Below are 20,925 nucleotides of genomic sequence, written 5' to 3' on the forward strand. Positions count from 1 at the left end.
CCACAAACCTGTTTAGAAGGTCGGTGCCCACAAACAACCTCATATACCTATATATATATATATATATATATATATATATATATATATATATACAACGTGATCTGTATCTAATCAAGATGCATTCACATACCAAGAATCAGCTCAGTATTTATAAGCGGTATAAAAAAATGCGGAAATCCAAGTTGGACAGACTGACAGTCAAACGGAGGGACAGACATACGGACAGATAAACAGACAGGCAGACAGACAAAGAGATGGATAGACGAGGAGGAAACTTATAGTCCCCTCCTGTTTTACCGGTATGGGGACATATAAAGAATGAGATAAGAGCAAACGGCTACCAAGGAAAGATCAAGTTTCACGGACGAGTGACAATTCCCTGTCGATTGTTTACACTTCCCGTGAGCTGTTTGTCTTGATTGGGTTAATAGAGTTATCTGTACACATTTCATCGTAAAACAATGGCTAAAGAATATGTACAAAATAAATCATACTTGATCGTCTTAACAAGTTGTGATAAAGTTAACTGTAGAAAAAATTACTATATCACATACGAGAATAATCCCACGCCTAATAATGAAATGATCTGTGAAAATAACGAACAGTAATCAAGTGTAAATTCTAAGGTACTGAATACAGACACACTTAAGTACATTGAAAATTATGAGCTTCATGTAACATACATTTCTACATGTAATTCTTTAATATTCTCTAATAACCTTTAAACTATAGAAACTTTTATATTAAGTTAAACTTTCAAGTTAATTAGTTTGCTATGATTTGTCATTAACATTTAGTACCTTCTAAATGATGAAACCCTCCAGTGTGAGAACACATAACAACAAACAGAAATTAACGACGAGTGGGTGTGTAAAAAATGGCAATACTGGATGTATGCTCACAAGGTTTACCGTTCTTTGTGTATTTGTATAAAACATTCAGCATAATACAATAAATACTGCATGGAATTCAAAATAACATTCAATATTTTCTACTACCCTCCCCCCCGTACAGTATTTGTATAATGGCAAAGAATATGTGTTGAAAATTAATAATTTTCATACACTTTTTTTCATTCTGTTGAATTTTCTTTCAGTTATTGATTTATGATTATTAGCCTTTTCACTGACCATTGCTCTTATTTAGATTCTGCTGTAGAGGCATGTTAATCCAACTTCTACTGAAGGATTTTGAATACTTGGTTCTGTAGCTTCTTCATTTGTAGCTTCTTCATCTCTTTGGTTTCTTCTTCTTGAAGAACTTTGAATAAGGGGTTCTGTAGTTTCTTCAGTTTCTTCATCTGTAGCTTTCTTATCTCTTTGGTTTCTTCTTGGAGAATTTTGAATACTTGGTTCTGTAGCTTCTTCATCTATTTGGGTTTTTTTTCGAAAGGAACGAATGTATTTTAGAGTACAAGAATGAAAAGTGATGCTAATTATCAGAAGTTACTGTTATAAGTATTACATTATTTTTCATACATTTTTGTAAAATTATATTTTGAGTCAATTGTTTTATTCAATAGCAATTTGTGATATGATTTTTTTTTTATATTCTCTTACTGCGTTGCCTTTGATTACTTTGAAATGTGTATCGTCTTGCATATAGACAACCTATTATTGGTTAATTTATTGTAGGAACCTTTTTATCTTTCATGTATTTTAAGGATATATACTGATTGTTTGTTTTATGTATCTAATGACACTTGGTACTTTAAATAATTTCTTGAAAACCAGGGTACTTAAAAGAGATACATGTAATTGTTTTCCTGTGTCATTTTGTTTGTTAAATAAATCTCCAACATCATTATACAGCGAAAAAAGAATTATCACACCAAGTCCTTCTTACACTTTTTTATAGTTAAAGACTCCATCTATTATTCCATGGATCAACACAACTACGCACATACTCCTCATGATATACGTTAGGTATGTGGTTGACTGGGTTATTGCTGAAAAGAATATTCCTTATATTAATCATTTAGTTTATATCCAACTCAAGTGTTGTAATTTTAACCATTAACTTTTATATAAAGATACTTTTCTGAACTGGCACAGCTGTACGTAGGAAGATAAAATTATTTTCATGTGTGTTCTAAGGTTAAGATATATGGAGCATTTTCTTATGGAAGATACCCAGCGAATACACACACCTTAAGTATTCTGTTTATTTTGCACAGATAACCGTTAACATACAATACTTTAACAATCCTTCTCCCAATATTAAGTATAATGTTCATATGAAATTAGATTTACCTCATAGTTTCTTCAACAAGCAGTATTAGTTAAATATTTTAAGCAACAATATAATTGTGGTTATTAGTTCATATGTTGTTTTTGAGTCCTTTTCGAGAATTATTTACTCACATCGAGACGCCAATAGAGGGCTGCAAATTTAGACCAGTACTCGGCACTCATGGCGTTTGATCATTGAGAGATCTTTTTTGTGCCAGCATCTGGTTTAAGACGTTACCAATCATGCAAACATGCACAGTCAAATGCTACACTGAGAATTTCATCTTGGAACGTTGACATTTAACGCAATAAATTACATAGAGAATAACACATACTGTTTTCCATATCACATCCATTACCAGCCAGCGGGCCGAATGGCCAAGGGTTGATATCGCTTGATCGAAGACTAATTCTCGATGTGATATGGAAAAAGAGTTTGTTTTATAGTGTTCATAACATCCTCATAATAAAATACAGCACACATTTACTTGACCAAATGGAAATAAATAATCACTGAACAGTTACCTTAAAATCAAAGAATGTGAACAAAATAAAATTGTGAATTATCGTAAGTACTGTTTTTTAAAGTAATCTCCAAGTGTGATATAAATCCTTATCCAACCTACTCCCGATGGTCCTGATTTGAACAAATTAAATTTGTAATGAAGCTTTCATGTAAGTTTTAGCTTTCTATCCCAGTATCTCGAGAATATTTTTAAATGATAAATTAAATGTTCAATTATTAAATATCTCTCCTTGAAAGAGATTGTTGCTTTTCATTTGAATAAATTTGAATTTCCGTCACAAAACTTTGGGAGGGGGGAGGTTGAAATTAGCCAAGTGGTTCTTAAGAAAAAGTCAAAAATGTAAACTGTTTACTCGATGACGCCAATGACGACCAAAAAACGGACAAATTTTGATCAGAAAATCTCACTTTCACTTGAGCCTTCGCCTCAGGTGAGCTAATTTATGGCGGAATGATGCATTTGAAACTCTGTCGAACTAAACACCTAAAAAATCTGATTTCAAATTATGATATGTTTGATGTTCTATAAATAAATACACCAATCGGTCATTTATTAATAAATGACGAAAAACTAACCTTTAAAATCTATAACAATAATGGGAAATGCCAGAAAGTATGGAAAAAAGTGTAAAATGGTGGCTTCAGGATCCAGGATGCTCCCTACAAAAGTAAAAAAAAATCATCCCAAAAACAACAAATCTTTTATAAATAAATGCAGATTTTTTCTTCATACATAGCACAAGAAAAATTGGTGAGAAGGAGTGGGACAAAAAATCCCACTCCTTTAAAATAAACTGTGATTAACCATATATACCACAATAATATTTTAATATGCGTGAATATGTGCCGAAAGGAAAGTTTTTTTTTATTTCATATTAAAGAAATCAATATGACTAGAATTTTGAAAATAGTTTTTTTTTCACATTTGAGATATAAAAATATAATTCAACAATATTGAACATTATATTCTCTAAATCCACATTTAAATGCATGCAAAATGTACAGTGATCTTCATTTTTCCACCATGTTTAAATAATTTATTAGGTAAAGAAAAAAGTAATGGCAAAATTGAAATACATACAAATTTTAAGCAAACAAATAATATAATAGCATATAACAAATAGACTTTGAAAATAATTGATACAAACAATTTACTTTCTCTGAAAGTAAATATATACTTATTCACTTCAAAAATAAGAAAATTTGACTTTACTCAACCAAAATTTTCATAGTTTCAAAAATGTTCCTTTCAGAAATATGAAAAATACATAAGTTTCAAAATGAGAAAAACAACGAAATTATAGAAGGGTCTTATCTTGAAGATCCTAATAATATACAATTTTAGCCTTTTTATGAGGTCAATCCCTAGATATATAGACCTTAAAGAAAGCATATCGACCGATCACGAAGCGCGAGGTCGATATGCTTTATCTTGCTAAGATCTACGACGGTTGTCCCAGAAAAACGCGAACATTTTGAATATTTCAGAAACTAATCTACCAAAACTAATAATTTTTGCACGTTGTTGAAAAATGATATTTTCGATATTTTGACAAAATATTTAAGGCTTGTGATGCCATAAGTATATAAAAACAGCATTTAAAGGGTGTTAAATATCGGTGGTCGGCGCACGGCAATTTTTTGACTTTTAAAAGTAGCATTGTCAATGAAGTTTTCTTTATTGCCAGGTTATACGGAAATATAATGTCACAAAATTTACCTAAAAATAAATAATCTTTGAACTGGTGTACTCGTGTATAAAAATTCATTAATTTGATATCATTGATGACAAATATATGACGTTATATGCCAAAACACTTTTAATTGGACATTGTCAAAAATGGTGACGTTTGGCGATAATGTGGAGCACCAAATTATTAAGCAGTATACTGTGTTGAGAGGATATGACTCCTATGCATACGATAAAAGAGATGTTAACTATGGAAAAACAGAAACATAAATCTCGGACACAGGTTTATCCCTAGTTGAAGAGGCTTCAGGATGGCTTGACTGGTTATCCGATAGAAGAGGCCTTTTGTGAAGACAAACTGAAAGTCAGGAGCTGGACGTCATAGGCCTTAATAAAGTTCGCCACTAAACAATGCGAACTGTTAGGTTTATGATCGGGATTGTGAAATTGTCTATTAAAAGAATTAATTCCGCAATCTTTTGGAAACACTAGTATTTGAGATGTATAACTTGGTAAATAAAAGAAACTTAAATACAGTGCTGAATTTCTGCTTAAACGAATTTTATCAGAAGCACATTTCCAGAACAAATTTACAAACGCCACGAGCTACGTTTTGACGTCGCCAGTGTTGAGCCCACAACTGATTTGTAAGATTCATTTATCTGAGAGAAAAATGTTATTTATGGAGATATTTCGTTGAAATTTTCATGCATTATTAAAAAAATATTGATTTTGATGTATGCCAATTTTCAGCTTAATAGTATTAGTGAAACAAAAGATATTGAAAATGTTCACGTATTTCTGGGACAACCCTCGTATATATCTAGGGATTGTACCAAATCAAAAGGCTAGGATTGTTTTATTATTTTTTTATCAGATAATAAGAAATATGTCTTAAAATCCATGTTTTTAATACTCAATTTTTTCCTATGTATTCCTATTTAAAACTCTGGTCGCTCATTGTGATTCCTCCCTTCCCCACCCTATATTTGAACAAATTTGAATCTACACTACCTGCGAATGCTTCTATAATATTATGACTAATTATGGCTTAGTTGTTCTTGAGAAGCAGATTTTGAAAGATATTTCAATATTCCAATATATTCCTATGTAAAACTTTGACCCACTGTTGAGGCCTCGCCCTATGTTCATGATTTGAACAAATATAAATCTACACTACCTGAGGATACTTCTGCTCATGAGAAAATTTTCAAGATATTTCCTAATTATTTCATTGTAAATCTTTTACCCTTGTTGTATATGCGCCAATCCTCCAGGGGTCATGATTTGAACAAAATTGAATTTCATTTTTTCTTGGCTAGTGGTTCTGGAGAAGAAGATTTTTAAAAGATGCCACCATATTTTCACGAATTCTTGATTATCTCACCTTGAAAAAGGGCATGGCACTTAGATATGTAAAGTTGACTACTTGTAACTGGCTACTACAAGAGGGTAAAGATAGCTACAAGTAACTGCCTACTAGTAACTGGCTTCATGTACGACAATTAAGTGGGTAAAATTAGCTACTAGTAACTGGTTACTAGTAACTGGCTTAAAATGTGAATAAAGCTAGCTACTAGTAACTGGCAACGACATGTGAGTAAAGCTAGCTACTAGTACCTGGCTACTAGAAACTGACCTAAAATGTGAGTAAAGGTACGTAGGTATTAGTGACTGGCTACAATACAAATATTAATTTAAAGAAAAGAAAATAATGCATTGAATGTATTTTGTAAAGAATTTTTTTTAATAGCAATCTCGTATTTCGGTTTCGCTGGTCAAAATATATGATATTAAAATATGGTAATTTTAATCTACCTTAAGTTTAATACTATCGTTGCTTATGCATTTTGAATTTGTCTTATCTTAGAAAAAAATGTATGCTAATTTTAATTTACCTGAAGTTTAATACTCTCGTTGCTTATGCATTTTGAATTTGTCATATCTTAGAAAAATCTGTTAGTGTGCCGTTTCTTTTATATATTTCGAAGACATAACATCCGTCCGAACAGCCTTCTTGTATTTTTTATTTTGAATCGTCGCCGTAATGTGACATCACAAACGTTAATCATTTGGTCACCATCAGATTTTGGCTTGATGTGTCTTTGGGAGATGGGAAATCAGACTTTGATGTCAGTGGTTGCAATAAACCCAACGAACTTTGGTGCAGACCATCGGTCTTTTGTGCGACTATCAAACTTAGGAGTATTACATATTATGCTTTTTTACAGGAAGTTTCTACCTCTTTCTCAACACATAATACATGTATAACATAAATTACATCAGTGTCTTTATTGATCCACTTGGAGTTCTACGACTACATTTTGCAGGATATAAAGGCCATAAAGACATCGATGTAATTTATGTTATACATGTATCATGTGTTGAGAAACACGCATATTTCTTATATACCAGGTACAGACCTGTAATGAAAATGCTTGATGTAATCATTCAGCCTAACAATTATGCGAAACTTTTGTCTGTGTTTTCTTTTTCTTTTTTTATTGTTAATGACAGATGATATAAACAAAAACAATGGATGCTGGATTGGCATATATATATATATATATATATATATATATATATATATATATATATATATATATATATATATATATATATATATATATATATATATATTTTTTTTTTTTTTTTTTTTTTTTTTTTTTTTTTTTTTTTTTTTTTGGTTGTTAATGACGCAAATAATAAAGGACAAGGTGCGTTTGGTACAAAATTCGGCCCCTTGTCAGAATTAAATAATATTCTTCAAAACTCTTTGAGAAAGTATATATTTTCATGGAATTATCAATATATGCATGTACAAAGCTTTATTTTTGTTTTATATAAACGTAAAAGTAGCATAGTTTACCATAACGTTGCGATATTTTGACGTTGCTTTATGCGACGTCACGAACAAGAATTTTACGTCATGTTTTAAAATAAATCCAGCTTACATGTATATTTTATTATGTACGTTTATTAAGTCTCTTTTTCATAAATATACAGTTCGATGTAATGGTATACATGTACATGTGATAGCATACGTATAACATGCTTTCTAAACTATTTTTCTAATTTAAAACAAATCTTTAAATCAATTGGTATGGTTGGCTTTGAAAATTTATGAATTATAAGGGGGAAAGGGGGTGTACATGTACAGTACATTCTTAGCGGATTTCTCACTTTTTGACGAACCGTAATTGCCAAGCTTGATAAAAAAGACTTAAGGAGGAGAAGGACCTTGAGCTGAAAAAATACTTGTCATTCAATTTTTTTCATATTTTGTATATTTCTAATTAGGTATGTCCCACGTGTCTTAAAGCAGTTATATCATCAGATTTCTTACCTTATTTTGGAGGTATTGATTGACAAATACTATGCCCTACAGTATCTAAGTGGAGTTTTAATTCTCCATGTTTCCGTGCTCATTACTCTGTCCATAATGGGATTTTTAAGCATATATAAAAATATCAAAGTGGACATGTATCTTTTAATACATTTCAGAGTATAACTAGGATTTAAAATTCGAAAAAAGAAGTTTTGTCTGTCACACTGCATCTGGATAGGGAAAATTACACACTTTTTAAGACAACTTAAACAATAAAAAACGTAATTTACAAAAAATTCTATCATTCAGTATTTTTGATTTACGTTGAAATGCACATCCTTCAAATCATTGATTAACTGTGAAAATTTTGAATAGTGAAGCTGACCTCAATATTGCACAGGACATCGTTAAAGAGGACATAAGCATGACAAAAACGTGTCATGTTACATTTCTCGAGTACGGAAAAACCAACTATGACGTCACATGTAAGCTAAATAAGCGAAATAAGATATACCTCCATAAGATTTATGTCATCAGCCATGCAAAAATATTTTCTGTGTTCCCTGTTTCTCAAAATATTTCATCATATACTGATTATGATCAGTTTTTACATAATAATACTGCCCCTGTGTTCACCGAGTATGAGCTTGCTGTACTAACAGATCGTGTATGACGTCACCGACTTCTTGGACGCGCAGTTTAGGGAAACAGAAAAGTAGATCAATCTTTTTCATAATTTGTTGACGCTTACAAGAATGTTAAAACTTTTTCATTTTTTTTATATAAGATGGTAATTAAAGTAAAAAAAAATTGTCAAAAAATGATACAAGAACTGATGCTTTACACATTTTGCACTTATATAAACGGAGACTATGACGTAGTTAAACAGAGTTGTCTCGAGAAATATATACCTGTGAAATATGAAAGCCCTAGCAGCAACCAGTGAATATATATGGAAAAGGTTAAAGTTTTTTAAAAGTAAGTCAAACATCAAGGTCAAATGGTCAAAATTAATGGTGCCTAAGGAAACAAGAAATACACAGGTGAAGTATGAAAGCTGAACTACCAATCGTTTAAAAGTTATGACCAAGGTTAAAGTTTTTCAAAAGTAGGTCAAACTCCAAGGTCAAGGTCAATGGATTACAATTGTTGGTATCCAAAGGAAGGTCTTGTCACAAGGAAAAAACATGCCCTATCACCGACTTTTCAAAAGTTGTGTCCAAGGTTAAAGTTTTCCAAAAGTAGGTCAAAGTCCAAGGTCAAGTGGTCAAAGTTGTTGGTTTCCTAAGGAAGGTCTTGTGACAAGGATTATATATCTGAAGTATGAATGCCCTAGCACCAACGGTTCAAAAGTTATGGCCAAGGTTCAAGTTTTCCAAAAGTAAGTCAAACTCCAAGGTTAAGTCAAAGGGTCAAAGTTTTTGGTATCCAAATAAAGGTCTTCTCACAAGAATTACACATATGAAGTATGAAAGCCTTAGCTCCAACCGTTCAAAAGTCATGGCCAATGTTAAAGTTTTTTTCAAAAGTAGGTCAAACTCCAAGGTCAAGGTCAAAAGGTCAAAGTTGTTGGTATCCAAAGGAAGGTCTTGTCACAAGAATCACACATGTGAAGTATGAAAGCCCTAGCACCAATTGTTCAAAAGTTATCGCCAAGATTAAAGTTGGGAAAAATTTTGCAAAACTGATTCAAACTCCAAGGTCGAGGTCAAAAGGTCAAATATGGTGGTACCTAAAAAGGTCTTGTCACAAGAAATACACATGTAAAATATGAAAGCCATAGCTCCAACTAATCAAAAGTTATCATAATGGTAATATTAAAGTTTTTGCGGACAAACGGACAAACAGAATTTCGCAAGACAGACGGATGGACGGACGGACAGGGCAAAAACTATATACCCCCGAATCTTCGATTAGAAAAAAAAAAACTCAGTTTACTTCTCTGCAATTACTTGACATTGCTTTTCTTTGGATTGATTTACATAGGTTTACCTGTGTCTATATTATAATATTTTATTCGCTCTATCCAGAGGCAGAGTCCATCCTTGAAAAAGGAATGTATGCGAACCTTCATTTATTCTTTTCTTTCAGCAGTTCGGAAACATTTCAACATCGAAGTTATCAGCTATTTTTTTTTAAATGCAGCTTGTTCCGACACGAATATATTAGGATCTACGGGTTATTAAACAGACAGCATGTTTTAAAGATGTTTTATACGTGTTAACGTATACATCTTCATAATGTCAAGGTTTTGTGATATCGTTTCTCTTCAAATCTTTTTAAATAGGAATGATTTCACAAAACCTTGACATTGTGAAGATGTATAGGTTAATGTGTAGATGACCTACAATCTACTTGGTCTTTTAACGATGTTTAAGAGACTTTCACATTGATTCATCACCGTGGTAGACAAGAATCAAAGACACTACCTACTGGTTCATGGACGATTTCGCGGAAAAGAAAAAAATACTAATCCTTCACGGTAAAGAAGGATTTTTCGCGAAAAAGCGACGTCGACTCGCGGAAAAATGTAACAGCGCAATTGAGGAATATTCCTGTAATTTTTCCCAGAAAAGGGAGTGAGGTGTTCCATACCAACTCAAAAAAAAAAGGAAAAAAAGATCGATCCAAAGGAGAAAAAACCTTATTTGAAACAAAGAAAACTAATCCAAACCTGAAAAACCTATTTTGAAAGGGAGAATGTCACTTTACCTTCCTACATATCTTACAAACTTTACAAAGTTTTCTTAACCCTTCCCCCTTAATATTTTTGGTATTTTATTATATGAATTTTATACAAATGGTGGGTGTTGGGGTGGGGTCCAGATACCCCCCCCCCCTTGCGGATCTCTTACTGCTTCCTTTAAGTATAATTGATACCTTTTTGAAGAAAACCAATGCAAGCGTGTGTTTTAAGGAAGCTCTCAACACGTAGGAAAAACATTTTTTAGACTTTGAGAATAATTTTATCATATATAAAAGGTGAACATTATGAGCTAATCTAGTTCATTTCAATGATAAAGTGCCTGCCTTATTTTCCCAGGAATATTGTTCAAAGACAATCAAGTGTTATTGAACAGATTTACTGTTGCTTACTTATATCGGTAATAAATATGTAAATACTGTATTCAATTACTTTATCTTGGTCTAATATAATGTTAAGAATACCTCACTTAATATTGTGAACCTGTTAACTCCTGAAAATAGGAAGCAGACAGTACAGTTCATACTTTTTACATATTTCAATGGGGGGGGGGGGGGGTCTATTCAATGAGAACTTTGATTACATGAAATATTCATCGTTCCTGTATCACATATTGTAGGCGTAGAAATTAAAGAAAAATAGTTCTACATTCAGTCTATTGATAATTAATTAAGTGTATATTTTCAAGATGACAAAAATTAAAAAATAAAAAAAGAAGTTGTGGGAAAAGTATCATTATGTTCATCGTGGTATGAAATTTCAAGTAAAACTTTACCATTTACACACGTAGGGGGTAGGTTAAGATTTTTTCGACATGAAACATGGAGAGTCCAACAACACAACACAACACCCCCCAAAAAGAAAATGGAGAGTTCTTTAGTAAAGGAACATCAAAATATTGTTAACAATTAATTTAAGGGAATTCCATCAATGATTCTCATAATTATCAAAATGTCAAACTTCAAAGATCAGTGTTATAGTATAAAAACAAGTTAAGAATAGTAAAACAATTTTAATATTGAAGTGAAGGACAACAAAATTTACTATACTTTAATATTTTTAGTCTATATTATAAAAGACTAATATGTGTATTGCACGCTGTAAAATGAATACATTTTTTAAAAATAAACACGGTCCGCACAATATCACCATCGTAATTTTCTGCATATAAAATGCTTTCAAATCGGTGATATAATGCGGACCTATCGAAAAATGCTGTTAAGTCCCTGGTTTTTAAGGATTTTTCCGGAAATACGCATTCAGTGCATGATTTGACCACGAATAAACAGTATACAGGGGACACATTCTCAAAGTTTGAATTTATTTTTTTAACAAGCATATATCCAACTTTTATTTTCAATGTAAAGTTTTGATTCAGTGTAAACTTAATTTTTTAGAAATTCTCTGGGCCAAATATTATATCACATGAACCTTGTCCTTTTCTAAAATACAAAAAAAAATTGTAATCTTTCTATGATATTCAAAATTCTATCTTTTTACAACCATCCTTATTAATCTGTAGAATTTTTTGTTGATTTAAATTCCTTTATTGTAAAACTTTGAATTAAAAATTCAAATCTATGCAGTAAAACTTATTTGTTTTACTTATATAAACATTATTTTCTGTTGGATTTCAGCATTTTTTCTGAACTATCGCATTCTTGCTTTAAATGGCACAAGATCAAACTACCTTAGTTATCGGAACACAACACCGGTGATAAAAAATGTTTGGATTTCTTTTTACAATATTCATGATCAAAAGATGTAGATCAATGCAGGATGAGGATTTTCCTAAATACTCAAACAAAACCTACCGTCTTCCACGGTTCGTATTCGAATTGGTGATGATTTGGGACCTTCCCCTTTACAATTAAAGGCCAGAACACTGATTTCATACTCGGTAGAGGATGATAGTATAGATAAAACTTCCTCCTGCTTTTCAGCGTCAACGGATTTTTCCTTGGTAAACTGATTGGTCCGATTTGGGATATATTCCGCATAAAATATCTTATAGCCTTCAATCTTCCCATTTTGCTGATCTTTAGGAGGAGGATTCCACGTGACTTTGATTTTTCTGGAATCTCTGTAGGGCTTTCCACAAACATTTTCAGGAGCTGCACTTGGCTCTGTATAGAGAAGTGGAGAGGTTTTATGGAAAAGAAAATGAATAAAAACAACACATAATACGAATAACGAAAAAAAAGATGCATGCAAACACATGCAATGAATGAAATATAATGTTATACAGAATAGAGTGGTGATTTCATATGCCACATTTACATAGAGTGAGAGAGAGAGTATAGAGAAATTCTTTCTTTTTTATAAGGAAACCCATTTCTGCCCTAACCCGGGGTTGAAGTCTAGACCTACGGAATCTGTCTCCTAGCAGTACAGGAACAAACAGGCTCCAGACTGCTCGTCCTTCCAGGCAAGTCAAAAAACTTACTTTCGATGCCGATGGCATTCTCGTGGCGGCGCCCTACACGGTCATTGAGAATGGACGTGGGACATTTATTTGAACTTAAGTTAGTAGAGGCTCGTTACCGATACATATTGCAATGGAAATTATATTTTCTATTTTTAATGCACATTTTATTCACAATATCTCTTAAACTAATGTAACTGTCCTAGGTAAAGAAATAATAATATGGAAATTACAGAGAAATTCACTTTTATAAGGATACCCACTTCCGCCCTAGCCCAGGGTTGAAATCTTGACCTACGGATTCTGTCTCCTAGCAGTACAGGAATGCACAGCGCGCCAGACCGCTCCGCCATCTAGGCAAGTCAAAAACTAGCTTTCGATGCCGATGAAATTCTCGCGGCGCCGCGATAACAAAAAATGTTTAATAAATTGTGAGCAGCACGGTTTTACATAATTCTTTGATATCATACATAGATTTGTCGTGAAAATTCATGAAGAATGAAATAGAATTTGAAATAAACATACTGGATGGCTGCGTCTTTGCCTTGATGATGCCAACATCAGTCTCTACACCTTGAGTTGATAAGGCGACCTTTATGGTATACATCGTGTTTGGTTTTAATTCCTGGAGTTGATACTTCGTCCCCGTGCCTTTGAATTCCTCTCTTTTCTCTTGCTTTAAGTAATTACCGTTGAAGCATATAAAATACTTTCTTACGCCATTTTCTATTTGCTTAGGAGGGTTCCAGGATACATCTATAGTGTTAGGTCCTGTAACTTCCGCAAAAATGTTACTGGGTTGTGACGGGACTTCAAAGTAGATTAAAATTAACATATAATATATGTGCTAATCTCATTTTGTTTAATCATCATGTGAATTTATTATATCTTTTGCCTAATTTATTGCATATTACGCTAATACAATATGAATTTCAAGGCAATAAGTACTGATAGTAGTCCTATATATGACTTTTTTTGCCTTAATCTCCAATAATGGTAATCGATTTTTTATAGTGTATGAATATTGAAATGTCGATATTATATTTTTTTGTCCCTTAGGTTCCCCAATACCTTCATCTTATCATGTAACATGTAGCATGCATAAATTCATAAGTTGTACAACGTCAATATTAATAAATCCTTTCATAATTATTTGGATTCTTCATCTTAGATGTCTAAAAGGAATAAAAAGCTCTTTCAAACCTTACATAAGGTGCCATCTTTTTAGTGATATATCATGAAAAGCTATCGTAAAGATTAATTAGTGACTATAAACAGAAAATATAATAAAACAAAATAATTTTAATTTCAAGATATAATTACTTTCATATTTTAAGACTTGACCCATCGCAACCTAACGAGGGATCAACTTGCTTTCTAGACCATTGCAAGTTATTTAAAGGGCTAATGACACCATTTTATCTTCAATGTCACTTACATGTACCAAAAGAATTATAATTTACAAGTTAAGAAAAGTTCAAGATATACTCTTCCCTTGAAACTCCCTAATTTTGTAATAACTGCAAATACGAATGATTTCAAAATTTCTATATGTAAAAGGTAAAGATAACGAACAGTGATCGATCTTTAAAAAAATCCACAAATAATACAAATATGTGAAGAGGGCATAAAACACAGACCCCTGGAAATTCGAGAGGTCGGATGAGGTGCCTAGGAGGAGTAAGCATCCCCTGTTGACCGGTCACACCCGCCGTGAGCCCTATATATTGATCAGGTAGACAGAATTATCCGTAGTCAATTCAGTACAAAAACAAAGGCCTATTAATTGGTATGAAACAAGTCAGCCAAATAAAACCCAATGATAGGTTATATTTGCTAACAAGTCATTATAACGACCATAAAATTTACGAAATGTTGATTTCAAACGAGGATGTTGAAATCCCTGTAACATCAACTTTTTCAGTGGGTAGCCTGCCTGTCTTTAAAAAGCTCTTGAGTAGCAAATAAGTTGGAAGACATAAACACCATAAGCAGGTGATAGTGGAATATTACTACATAAGAAAAGGATGAAAAAGCTAATTATGAAAGTCATCTTGTTTGTCATATAATGTAGTTGTTAATTGGCCTTTATTGTCTATAGTCAATAGAATATCTAAATACAGATGTGGCAGACTCTGCGTTGTCGTCTTTTATTTCAAGTTCACTGAAATATATCGAGTCGACATACGAATGAAAATAACTAAATAAATGTTAATTCATAAAACATCGTCGATATATCTGAATGTCGAATTGAGGGTCTGAAGTAATTTTGCCGATGACCAATCACAAGATGTGAAAAATTCCGAGTTCCGTTTTATTTTAAGAAAGAGTTGTCTATGATATCAAAAAGTCTAGATTTTAATTTATCGTGAAGAATTGTTGTATAAAGTGTTGTAGAACGTCACTTTAAATAATGTAATTGGAATCCTTTATCATTTCTGAGATATCTAGAAAAATATAGTACCTTACTTTATGAGCCAGTCTTTATTTCATCACTGTAGGAAAGCCGATGACCGTAATATAGTTTACGGTCATCAAAACATGTCGGCTGAGATGAACGGTTAAAAATTTCCGACGGCGATTATAAAGATTATTCAATAAAACTGAATAATTTAAGGTAATGGTTAAACGAACTTCGATGTTATCTCCACACCGGTAGTTGTTGTTTACCCAAACAAAAGAAAATGAAATGATAAAAGGCATTCGAAATTTTGCAGTATGATGACCGTAACAAACACATTCCAGCGAGAAGATGATGACCGTAAAACAGTTTTATAGATGACCGTAATCTTTGTACAAACTCATGTTAGATGTTTTATATTTTATTTAACATCAATTCTACATGTTCTATAAAACCCCTGTAAACAACTCTGATGCGATCGGCAACACTGATAAAATCATTGAAGAAGAAAGTATCGTAGGGAGTAAGTTAAAGCTGTTTTGTATGTGCTGGAGTATAACCAGCTGTAAATAATGCTAGTAAATTTGTAAAATAATTTCTGTGCAAATGTTACGGATCAAATCGACAATGCTCCCAACATCGAATTTCCATGATTTGAGATAGTTTAGATTGTTATCATCTATATATCAACATTTAAGGTCATTCTTAGAGGTATGAACTAAACATTTTAAAATTAAAACTGTATACACTGGCATCAAAACAACTTTTAATTGGAAATTTTGACAACTGCGAGGCGATCGTCAACGACATGTATATCGTTTATTAAGCGATCGTATAACTGCGAAAAAGCGATCGTAAATTAAACGCATGAAAAAAAATATATAGCACAAATCAGTTAATTCTGTTTAGGAAGTGTTATTTCGATGTATATATTAAATTCAAATAAGGCAATCGGTCATTGTGATATATCGTTTTTAACCATTAAAATTGACCTACATAAATATCAGAAATTAAACTTAACTATGTAAATCAAGGAGATACTACGGAAAACGAATTGGAGGGCTCGCAAAATTTTACCTAAAAATTATAGCAGTTATAATATCTTATGTAATATATTTCAACAGAATAGAATTTATTTGCAGGCACGTAGTATCGTTTTTTTTTAAAAGGGGGGGGGGGGTAAAATGTAAAATTACCTTAGAACGTTTGAGAAGCAAAATAAAAAAGGAAAATTGTCCAAATTCGAACAATCCTATATTGAATGTGTTTGGGGGGGGGGGGGGGGCTGGTTGGTTTCAACTTCTTTCACAATCAAATTTTATTCACAAAGTACCAAAGTATCACATTTTAACTATACTGCAGAAAAAAAGGGGGGAACAACCTAGCTTTCATTGAACATTTCAACTGTTACAGTAAAAAGTTATGTTTAAAAAAGTGGAAGGAAGCAGCCTCACTAACCCCCCCCCCCCCCCCGGTCACATTTTGTGACATCCCGATGAGTTGTACAACTCAGAGGCAATAAAGATTTGAATTGAATTGAGTTTCATAGAGTAAGCTATCATTAATTGAACCACAGGAGTTGGAATATGGCCTTTCTGACATATTTTATCTCTTAAATAAGATTTGTAACATGATGACTTTTGTAAGAAAGCAATAAAATATGTCAAAAAGGACACATACCTATCATTTCCCCGAAATTTTCCGTATCCCGTAAATAAAAAATATATATACTATAATAATAAAAATTTTCAGAAAATGATAACACTTGTAATTTTAGTTTAATTGATAGGTATCCCAACTCCTGTAATTGTTATTTTTATAGTATAGTGTATTAATTTTTTTTCATTTACTGAAAATTTCGGTAAAATTTATAGGTATGCCAACTCCTGTGATTGAACAGCCATTCCATAGACAATAAAACCTGTTTTCTTATAATCCTAAAATTCGGTCCTTCCAATACTTTTTGTTAGTATTTGATTTATTTTAATCGAGTGCCAATAGACTTAAAAGCAAGAGTTCTGAATTTTTGATTTTGCTGTCTTGAAATGTGGATATTATCCAAGCAGAAGATTAGAAAATTTGTCCCCCCCCCCTCTTAAAAATCAAATGTTCGGTGTCCTATTCTGTTTCAGCCCATGTAAATCGGTAATCTCTTACTATATTTCATTAAACAGTTAAGGGTATTTAAGCACGATCGCATGTTTATCATATTTTCTTAGTTGTATGATCGCACACAGAATCGTTGCCGATCGTAAAAATTTGACACGTGTACACTTCAAATTTTTATTTTGACGCTTTCTGTTTGATATTACGGTCATCATAAATTTACGGTCCTCCCACTTCACCGAATAAACCTCGATTACGGTCATCTTAATATTTTGTTACGGTCATCATTCTCAAAAACTTTGAGGTCGTGCTACAGCTTTATTTTCTTGAGTTCAAGTAAGCTATAATAACCAATAGCAAGTTTTCATTAGCGTACATTAAATTTTCAGCGGAATTTACACAGATATACTAACAAATTTTTGATATCTTGAATGAAAAACTCTTACCGATCAGCTCGGCCGACATGTTTTGATGACCGTAAACTATATTACGGTCATCGGCTTTCCTACAGTGTTTCATGGTATCTAATGAATCATTCTTACATTTCTTACAGCTTGAATAAGATATAATAAAATGTTTATACTTCCCAATATATTATTACATTTGTGTTTGAGTCGCCCGCGTGGCGCAGTGGTTAGAGCGTTCGCTCTAGAGTCGCGGAGTAAGGAGTTCATCCTTACGTCGCAGGTTCGAATCCCACTGTGGGATGTGGAGACCGGTCCTTCGGATGAGACCGTATAAACGGAGGTCCCGTGTCGCAGTAGGTGCTGGCACGAAAAAGATGCCTCACTGCTCAATGGCCCTAAGTGCCGAGATAGGTCAAAATTTGCAGCTCTCCACCGGCAAGTGGTGGCGTCTCCATATGAGTGAAATATTCTCGAGAGGGCGTTAAACAACAATACACAACAACAACAACAACATTTGTGTTTTAGGGATGGGTCCTATTTTTCTAACTAGATGTCATATGGATTACTATAATTATAGCGAGTCGTCCAAAGATTCTGTTGTTCATTTTCAAAAATGCTTTCGAAATGTTAATAGTCTACGAAATATGAAAAAGGATAATATCTATGTTTATTGTCCCTAAAACTCTCTAACGTAATGTATACAAGTATAAATGACATCGCTACTTGTCTTGTGTCAATATCAACAATTTTAACCGTCTTTGAAATATCTAGAGAAAGTTTTAAGCCATGTAGAATCCAATTTTTTTATTTCCGAAATTAATCAAAGGAACTCTTCATTTTGAACAACTTAACTTAATATGTTTTTACAAAATATTTACAAGCAATGAAGTTTTGTATAAAAAAAAATTGTTCAGCTTGAAATTGGCGAAATATCGTTTTTGGGCCATAGCGGAAATCGGCATGCAAAGCTTCCGCGTCAATAAGATGAGTATGTCACATCTACAAATATTGCTCTATCATCACTAGTCTAGATGGAAACTAAAAGTATGGAATTCAGAATATGCAAAGAAAAATAAAAATGTCGATTTTAGGGGTATTATTTTGTCTATAGAAACTTTTTGTTCAAAGGGTTAGAAAATTTGACGATTACAATTACATTTGTACAATGTATTACTATATTCTATTTAGCAGTTATTCATTTAAACAAACAGTGATATTCAGACAACTTACAACTACACATTAACCAATATCAAAATTGGTTTTATATCAGTAATCCTGTAAATCAAAGAAATAAAAGAACCCAATAAGTGACAATAAGGAACAGTAATGGATCTTCTTTAAAAAAAAATACGAACAATACAAGTCTGTGAACGGGGCATAAAACATGGAAAATCCAGAGGTGGAATCAGGTGCCTAGAAGGAGTAAGTATCCCCTGTCGATCGGACACACCCACCATAAGCTCTTTGTCCTGATCAGGTGGAAATTTAGTATAAAAAAGTATAACAATCGGTATGAAATACGTCGGATAAAATACGTATATAAAATACTCGTATAAATATGAGGATTGTTTGATAAATTCGTAATCAAGTTTCACTATTTTACCAACATTTTAGAAGAAATTCATTTTTTATGTCAAGTTATTTTACACAAGTAAATGCATTAAATATGTAAAAATCAAAGAAATACATCAACAAATATAGAATTGCGAAGAAAAACTACGAAACATTGCATCGATAAGTGGTGTTTTAAAATCACTTTAAAAAACGTCAAAATTGCGTCAAATATATTTTACTCTTTTTTTAAAGTAGACGCCTTAAAGGTTTATACATTTTTTTATGTCTTATGCCCTTTTCTGGTTTACAGAGTAAAACTTACTTTACCTGCTTTATCTAGAGTGTTCATATCGCTTATTCCGTAATATTACTACGTAAAGAAGGAAAGGTGACAATTAAATATATTAATTCATCTCGTTTGTCATACAATTTTATTGTTATCTGGCCTTTATGGTCAGTAAAACAAATAAATATGATACAAAAGTGGCAGACTCTGGGGAATCTGAAATTAAAACATGCAAAAGTTTTTATTACCAACAAAAGTTGAAAAGAAACAAAAGAATAACAAGAATGTCTTCAGTTGAGACAAAATTCGCCCTAGTTGTTTGTCCCCCTGCTCATTGCAGTGCTTAACAGGAGTAAAAATATCACAACAATTTATTAAATAATAATATTTGCTTTTAAAAAATAATAGAGAGATTGAGATCTTGAACTTGTAAGTGGCTGCAACGTTATTTTTGACAACTCACACGAACGATCACGTTACACGAACGATTCCGCACGATTAACGCACGATTGAACCCGTTACATGAACGATCTTTCACACACATGATTCTACACGTTACACTTTCACGATTTCTAACGTGTACGCATTCTTCACGCAAAATAGTTAGAAATATTTAGGAGTGGATATTTTCTAAACGATATAAGGCTTACGATACATATTTTAGATTGAAAATAATTATTAATGCAAGTCATTTACTATGGAAAACTGAAAAAAAAAATTAGAAATGGATATATTTGAAACTAAATAAGAATTTTTAAAAGTTATTTAAGATCACAAATAATTATTTATATAATTCTCCGACTTCGGAAATTTGATATTTTTTATCTTTTCGATACGTAAAGATGTAATTTATCATCGATTGCTGCATGTCAGATGTCACTGTAGGTAGACCGTGAGTTTTGATTCCAATGTCTTTTAGGATATGCATTAAGGGGGGGGGGGGGGGGGGGGTAAAACAATTGGCATAATAAATGACTTAAGACTATACCTTCCTTCCCATTTGTAAATCTTTAAAATCAGCAATTATTTTACAATTCATTCATTTGCTGAAATTATAAAAATAAAATAAGTAACAGGAATAAACACTGAGAAAAGTAACCCCGATAATACATTCGCCGAATAAAATTAATATTTATGTAAGCAATGAGAATTATATATTTATTTTTGTTTTTGAAAAGATATACATTTTTGATGCTTTGATTTAAAAAATATGTTGACCACAATTAGCAGTAAACAAAATTTATATCAGAGAAGAAAATCGATTAAC

The 20,925-nt window shown here is 32.2% G+C and overlaps 1 protein-coding gene across 1 annotated transcript in view; it reads right to left on the reverse strand.

Moving 5' to 3' along the window:
• Window positions 1-1,142: 1,142 nt before the first annotated feature.
• Window positions 1,143-20,925, reverse strand: part of LOC133195150 (uncharacterized) — a 38,440-nt gene continuing 18,657 nt past the window's right edge. The window contains exons 8-12 of the mRNA XM_061331013.1: window positions 13,430-13,714; window positions 12,294-12,605; window positions 3,334-3,417; window positions 1,846-1,948; window positions 1,143-1,431 (exon numbers count right to left, since the gene is read on the reverse strand). Of these exons, the coding sequence (XP_061186997.1) occupies window positions 1,143-1,431; window positions 1,846-1,948; window positions 3,334-3,417; window positions 12,294-12,605; window positions 13,430-13,714 (1,073 nt within the window). The remainder of the gene's footprint in view (window positions 1,432-1,845; window positions 1,949-3,333; window positions 3,418-12,293; window positions 12,606-13,429; window positions 13,715-20,925) is intronic.

The sequence above is a fragment of the Saccostrea echinata genome, unplaced genomic scaffold, assembly GCF_033153115.1.
Source record: "Saccostrea echinata isolate AGI-Se365-2 ecotype Australia unplaced genomic scaffold, CSIRO_AGI_Sech_v1 ptg000029l, whole genome shotgun sequence".
NCBI lineage: Eukaryota > Metazoa > Mollusca > Bivalvia > Ostreida > Ostreidae > Saccostrea > Saccostrea echinata.